This window comes from Triticum dicoccoides, chromosome 6B (assembly GCF_002162155.2).
Source record: "Triticum dicoccoides isolate Atlit2015 ecotype Zavitan chromosome 6B, WEW_v2.0, whole genome shotgun sequence".
In the NCBI taxonomy this organism is placed as follows: domain Eukaryota; kingdom Viridiplantae; phylum Streptophyta; class Magnoliopsida; order Poales; family Poaceae; genus Triticum; species Triticum dicoccoides.
The window spans coordinates 551980280-551987815 of record NC_041391.1 but is presented as its reverse complement, the minus strand read 5'-3'; the positions used below and the strand labels follow the sequence as shown (position 1 = coordinate 551987815).

The following is a 7536-nucleotide window of genomic DNA, read 5'->3' as shown; positions in this document are numbered from 1 at the left end:
AAGGAAAAGAAGTGAAGCAATCAATTGTTAAAAATCAAAGTGCCAAATCTGAAGAAACGAAGTTGAGGGTGCACAAGGTCAGAAAAGAATTGCCAGTGGTCAAAATAGAATCACAGTCGAGATGCCCACTCGGCTGATTGTATTGGCAAAAAAAGAAATTACAAAATCTTAGTGCACAAGAGCTAAAAAAGAAGAACATGGCATAGGTTCCCAAGAGGGTCAATCAAAATAAAAATGATGTGCATGCTTCTATTGCAATAAGTACAATAACAGCGAAGAAAGAGAAGGATGGAGGCAACAAACAATTAAGCCGAAGGTGTGCACCACAACATTAAAATCTTCGGTTAGCACATCATCCATTTTCTTCAACCATGTCATTGATGTCTTTGCCATGGAATTCATCCCTAGGTATGATCAATTACCCTCCATGGATTTATTTTGATTGATGGTGCAACATAATTTTCTATATCATGACATGGTATTACCGAATCACTATACATTTGGTTAGTTACGTTTTTGTTGCTAATACAAAGAGGTCGAAATATTTTATTGCTATTTCATTTGTTTATTTAGGCTATACATGATTTGGTGATTTCTACATGGACCTCATGGCAATGGTCGATATATACTTATTGCCCTAAGCAGACATGGCCGATGGAGTGTTGACATCGTCCTTACAGTAAATACGACATAGGTTATTTTTCGGCACACTAACTTTGCCGAAAAACAAGGGGGCATGTGTTGACGCTTAAAAATGGCACAATCGTAAAAGTTGCTTAAAGCTATGTCAAGATTAATTCAAACTTATGATTGGAAGTCACCATGGGATGGCTCTGTTCGAGAAGATCAAGATGGATATGAAGATGGTCTAAAACGGAGCTCCGTTGCAAAAGTTATGACAAGTTCAAAGACGCTCATATTGACATCAGATCATGAAATGGCCAGCAACTAAACTAATATGGCCTCTGATCGGAAATGTATCGACTCGAAAGTTGTGTGTCTCGTCGAAACGGTTGATTTTGATATAAAAATCGTCTTAATCCGAGGTCGTATGCAACCTGTGGAGGCAAAATAAGGTCAGAAACAGAAGCTGCAGAGTCATTTCGGATCGACCGAGTTGATTTGATCGGTGAGACCGAGTTGATCCAAAAAATTACCAGAGAGTTGGCAACGTTCACTCGGTGGGACCAAAGCAAACCAATCGGTGAGACTGGGTTGATCCGGGAAATTGCAGAAGGAGACAGAGTTGACATTGTTCACTCGATGGGGCCGAAGCAAACCACTCGGTGGCTCCGAGTTGATCCGGAAAATTGCCAAAGATCCTTGTCCGAGTTAGATTAGGGTTTTGATGTTTTGGATGAAATTTTTAGTCATTTTCTTGTATGGAAAGTCCAACCACCTCATAAATAGATGAGAGGTGACGACCGATGGAACAACACACAATCAAACAGTCAAACTATCATATTTTATCTCTACTTTTACCTTCTCCCTTGTTCTTCTTCCTCGTTCTTCATTCGTTCTTCGCAAAGGAGGGCAGCGACCCACGAGGCCCTAGGGTGATCAGGTCGACCTAGGGCAGCCCATAGCCGCTGCAAGCCCTGACCGGGTCCTTCCCAGGAAAGTGGGGTTTCGGGTCTACAAAAGCGCCTGCCGGATTGATTACGTATCGCGCTTCCGGACGGGTCTCCTTCGATGTGAGCTGTGCTGCATCACCCCCGGTGTCGAGGGTACATGGTGACGTGTTCGTGTGCGAACAACCCGAAGCTCCTATTCCTTGACCCACGTGGTAGGAAGTGATTGCTCGCCCAGGCGCAACTTAGGGCCAGCCCATGCGGGAAGGGGGTGTCCTTTTTTTCGTTTTTTCTGTTTACTTTTACTTCATTAAAAAATGTTAAGGATTCAAAACCTTCATGAATTTAAACACAATTCTTGAATTCAAAAAATATTCGTGAATTCAAAAACAATGTTCTCAAATTTTAAAAATGTTTGCAGACTCAAAAAATGTTCGTAATTTTGAAAAAATATTCGTAAATTTGAAAATTGTTTGTGAACTGAAAAATGTACACGAGATTGATAAAATCCTCGTGAATTTACAAAAATCACGGGTTTAAAAGAATGTTTGTGAATTCAAAAAGAATGTTTGCGATCTTGAAACAACGTTCATGACATCAGAAAATGTTTGTGACTTGTGAAAATGTTTGTGAATTTAAAACCTATTCATGATTTCATATAAAAATTGAGTGATTTCGGAAAAAATATTCATGAATTTGTAAAAAGTGCTCAAGGTTTCAAATTTTGAATTGTATGAACACTTTCTGAGTTTTCTAAAAAACTGAAATTCATGGACCTTTTTTAATATGAAGAACATTTTTTTAGTTTTTATGAACATTTTTATATTTGATTGATACTTTTAAATTCAGTGACAAGGAAATGTTCATAATTTTCAAATAAATTATGCAATGAAAAATATAAACTAAAATTATAACAAATAAGAAAAGAAAAATTAATGGAAAACGAACATGAAAAAAGAAAAGAAAACAAATACTGAAAGAAAAACAAAAAACAGTCTGTGAACCGAAAGTGTGATTTGCCCCATTTGGGCCGGCCCGAAACACGTAGCTAGCCCGGGGTGCATTTGGCCGAGAATTGTCGACGTGCACGAGGAGTAGGATTCTCCATTAGAACCCCTTCATTAGCATTGCTCAAAATTCCCTTAAAAATAACACTGTTCAAAGTACAAAGGGGCTAAAACACCTCAATATTGTTACATTATAGGCTTATAGCATATAAGCGAAAAGCCAAAGCAAAAAAAACATAAATAGATGTTTTTCTGGCTTTTAAGCCGAAGTGCAAAAGCCAAGAATAACGGAACTTAGCACTAGTTTTTTAATATTTTTGCATAGAATTTCACCAAAACTGCCTTTTTTCAGTTCGATCGGCATGCCATGCCATTTGGAATTATCAGCTTGCAATCAGATCTCTAACAAGCACTCCCCCGCGAAAAAAGAAAGATCTCTAACAAGCACTCGTTCGAAGCTTCAACATATAACAATACGTAGAAAAGGTTATGGAACTTGCACTATCCAGCCAAGATTAAAAATTTCCTCTTGAGGACATTGAAAGGGGCGATCCCTTGCCATGCTATCTTAATAAACATATAAAGGTTTCTCCCCAATGCCCAGTGTAACAATTATCTTTGCATGTGTGTCGGCTACTCAAGTATGGAAGTTTTGGGTCTTGATGATGTTATTGATAGAGCTTGTGTTGTTGGTCTGGCTGGCAAGGTGATTCTGGAGTATCTCTTGATTGTCTCTGGTCATGAGGCTTTGGTCTTAGGAGTTAGGACAGGCGAAATTTAAGGAGATCATTGCTACTACAGCTTGGTACTTATGGTGAGGACGGAGAAAATTTTGTACATGATGAACCAATACAAACACCGAGTCAAATTCAACTTGCGACGTGAGCTTTGGCTGCAAATTTCACATTAGCTAGCAACCCAAAATCTAAGATGAAGCATGGGGGTTGGGCCAAGCCTATTGGAGGGTATGTGAAGCTCAATGTGGATGCTAGCTTTGACCCTTATACACCCCAAGCTCCTGTTGGAGCTATTCTCCGTGATGATACGGGCAGGTTTTATTGCAGCGGGGAAGGAGGACGGCGGGAAGGAAGCTCGTGAAGGAGTACTGAACTTACATTTTGTTGGATTCAGAAATATAGTGAACTTGTGCCAGCACGTCAGCGCCCATTACTTTCTATCTCCATCAGAAAGCTGTAAGCTAGTACTACTAGAACCACAAGTACACTGCCTGAATTCGTGTGTGCCATGTTTCCAATCATTCGTTTCTGGTGGCGCACATGTAACACTTGATTATGCCACAGATTTGGACCTCCTACCTGTTCTCCTCGTCGCGACGCTTCACCTATGCTCCGAACCTACATGTAACACTTTCTGCTCTAATGTCACTTTCCCGAAACACCCAAAACACAAAACGCTTGAGAAATCTACCAAAAAAAGGGCGAAAGGCGGTGGTGCTTTATTTATAAAGCGCGGTGACGAGCCTTTTTCGAAAAGACGGTAGCTTGAGAAACATACGCCGAACTTGGAAAAGAAATGTGCAAATTTTCGTGTGTGAACTGTCTCCTTTACTTCTTCGTCTTCTTCTTCTCCATTTTTTTATTTTTTTCTTCTCCTTTGCTAATACACCGACACGTTCTTATTATTTTATTCTACCTTGCCGATGCACCGACACTAGAGTCAACCGAAGCATGTTCATCATTATTTTATTTGTTTGGGCAGCACTTCCATCATATGGAACTGCTTTCTATAATTATAATATAATGCGTGTCATCTGTGGTATTGAGGCTCTACCAAAGGAAAACAAAACCATCATTAGCTAGCTCCACCAGCTATTGTGAGCTGCATATTAGCTGGTAGCAACTGGAAAGATGCTTGAGCTCTTCAGATCTGAAGAGAAGCAGTGGACGGCATCTATATCATCAAGACGAACATAGGAGCGGTCGACCACGAATCTGCATTAGCTTTTTATTTACCGCAGGAGGCAAAAACATAAGGAATCCACCAACATTTACATGGCACCCACGAACCCAAAAGAATGGAAAGAACCAGCAGCATACACTCGGTATCTATTATATGTAGAGACATCAGATCTACCCACAAAAAAGAAAAGAAAGCAGCAGGGTAAACTACAATTCTAAATTCCCAGATATAATCGTGTTGCGAGCCATCTTAACCATCGATCTCACCTGAGACCTGAATCTTCTCCTTCTTCACGAGCCTCCTTCCCGTCGTCGTATCTATTTGGATCTCGCGGACACTACCAGAACAATATGCAAAGCAAACTGCTTAATGCGCCATTGCCTGGCTGTACTGGAAGCTCTGGGTGTAGGCGAACTGCGGCGCGGGCTTGCACTGCTGGGCGGCGGCCCTGTGCGCGGAGGACGCGGGCAGCGAGGCGCCCCTGAGGCGCTGCGTGGTGGGCAGCGAGTGGTCGGACGCGACGAGGCGGCGGACCCCGGAGCGCACCTTGTAGAGGACGTGGGCCCAGGTGCCCCGACTGCCGCGGCCGAGCGCGGCCGCCTCCTCCTCGTTCATCTCCAGGTCGCCGGCGAAGCCGAGCTTCTTGGAGAGCAGCCAGCCGAGGCCCCAGTCCCACCAGCGCTTGAGCGGCCCCCCGGCGAACTCGGCGGCGAGCGACGGCGCCGACCGGGTCCGGCGGAACGCCCACTCGGCGGACGCGGAGGAGATGGGCTGGATCTTGCCGGAGAAGCTGGAGAGCCTCTTCCTGAGCCCCATGAGGTGGCTCTCCTCCTCCTTGCCGCCCTGGAAGGTGGGCAGGTCGTCCCTGAGCGGCCTCGTCGGGAGGAACCGCGCCTTCTGGATGTTCTCCAGGATGGTGGCCATGGCGACCAGGCAAGGAAGATGCAGAAAGAGAAGGTGGGTCGCTAGCAACAATGGCCTTCTTCTTCTCTCTTCTCCAGATCTCTTCTTGGGAGGAGCTGGCGAGGAGGGGGGCACAGAGAGGAGAGGAAGTCGTAGAACGCGCGTCTGGGTGTGTATATGTGGGTGGTGGGCGCTGTGGTTCGGTCGCGGCTGGACAGGCTGGCTGGCTGGCCTTTGTGCATCGGGGGCCACGAAGTGCAGTTGAAAGCTTCGTACACCGCCGGAGGCTGCGTGTTGTTCCAGCCAGGGAGGCGACGTGAACTGGACGTGGACGGAGCGGCCGCGTTGGCTGGCAAGGCAAATGATGGGCGTCAGCTGCCGGTGCGGTTGCATGTCTGTGCTGTGTGTACCACCTGGCAATTGCACCTGCTGCTCTGCTTTGGCATCCACCACGTGGCGAGCTGTCTGACTTTGTTGCGGCGATAGTTCTGTTTCTCCACCGTGCTGGCCTAGGCCCTGGTACGTGGAACGCGAGAAAGATTTTGTAGTTTTTGTAAGTGCAGGAGATGAACGGGTCGTATGTATGCCTTTGGGGTGGTAAAATGGCTGGAAATTATCGTTGTTATTTTCATGGTACCAAACGGACACCTGGTTGCAGTTGCACTGTACTACTTTCTGTTCAGAGCAAGTACAATAAAGTGATGTAGGCGGGCTGTAAGACATTAAATATTATATTCTTGTTTATTTGGAAGAGAGAGAATAGGAGAGAGAAGAAAAGCGGGCTACTAGTTAACAGCCGGCTACAACACGTGCTCCTAGGTACTTTGTGAGAGAGTGGGGTGGGCCATGTATCAACAAAGTAGTACATATTTATATCCAGCTATTGTACTTGTTGGCTATAAGCTTAACTATATGTGACATGGCAACATCATATAGCCAGCAGCTGGCTATATTATTAACCATGCTCTAAGAGGACGGCCCCCTTGGCACCTACTCTTAGCTTCGCTGGAACCTTTGATGATCCTCTCAATGATGGATGGTTCGCATTAAAAGAATGAGAGGGGCTGCTCTATGTCTGTGTTTGAGCAGTACTACTAGTAATAAGCAAAAGAATGCGCATGAGAACATGGGGGTTGGATTAATCATCCAAATCGCCAGTCAGGTCGCCCACGAAACAATGCTCCTACCAGACAGAACAACCAACTGTTTCTTTCGCAAGACAAAAAAAAAACCCAACTATTTGTCAGCTTCCGGCCTTTCCCACAAGGACAATTCTCCTTTTCTTCTCGTACGTAGTAATAACAGCGCGTGCGTCTTCGCAATCGCAAGCATCACCCGGACGGTGTAAAACCGAAAGTAATTCCAACGCCCGCCCTGAACGTTTCACCGCGTTTCACGCCGGAACCATGCGGCGGTGGCGTGCAAATCGACGCGGGAAAAAAGGTTGGAAGTCACCGGACACACACCGGTGTTGATGCTCCGGAGAGAGATGTGTAGCTCCGAAGAAGCGGGCACAGGCCACCGCACAGAGCCGGGACAGCGGGCGGCGGTTCACAAGTCCAACTCTGATACGACGCCCGGGCCCGCCCGCCCCTACTGACTGACCCCTGTTCTCTCGGTCTCGATCGTCGGTTGCTTCCTCCCGCCGACACCCACCTCCACCTGCGTGCGCTAAATGAAACGGCGAGGTAGGTGGAGGAAGGAATCACCCGAGTGGAGGGGCGCAACTGCTGCGGCTCCTTTGTTCCTTTCCTCCCTCGTCGCAGCGGTTTGACTGAACCATCACGCTGTAATATGCCTTTGGTTTTTTATTATCAGGGATGTATAATATGAGTGCCAATTTCGCGCGGCCCTGCATTTTGAAGGAAAAGAAACTCGAAAATCGCATTTTCAAAGTTTAAAGAAAGAACCTGTGGAAACTTATACGTCGTGTTCACTACAGATCTGTAAATTTTCGCTTAAAAATATAGTGATTTGTAAGCTAAAAATCCCACCCCAACAACAACGACAACAAAAAAGGCCCGTTTTCATGTACTACATGTTTGTCTTTTTGTGTACGCATGAGAATACATTATTATGAAAATTTGCATGTATGTGGTATACATGTATTGTGTATGCATAAATTTTCCCCCTTT

At 45.2% G+C, this 7536-nt stretch overlaps 1 protein-coding gene across 1 annotated transcript; it reads right to left on the bottom strand.

Annotated features, from left to right (window-relative positions):
- Window positions 1-4518: 4518 nt before the first annotated feature.
- LOC119324290 lies at window positions 4519-5597 on the bottom strand. The gene has a single exon (XM_037598059.1). It carries the CDS (start codon window positions 5420-5422, stop codon window positions 4865-4867), a length of 558 nt encoding a protein of 185 aa, XP_037453956.1. The 5' UTR covers window positions 5423-5597; the 3' UTR covers window positions 4519-4864.
- Window positions 5598-7536: the final 1939 nt, after the last annotated feature.

Excerpts from the sequence above, each read along its gene's own strand:
- LOC119324290 (XM_037598059.1), bottom strand. The coding sequence starts at position 5,422 with ATGGCCACCATCCTGGAGAACATCCAGAAGGCGCGGTTCCTCCCGACG.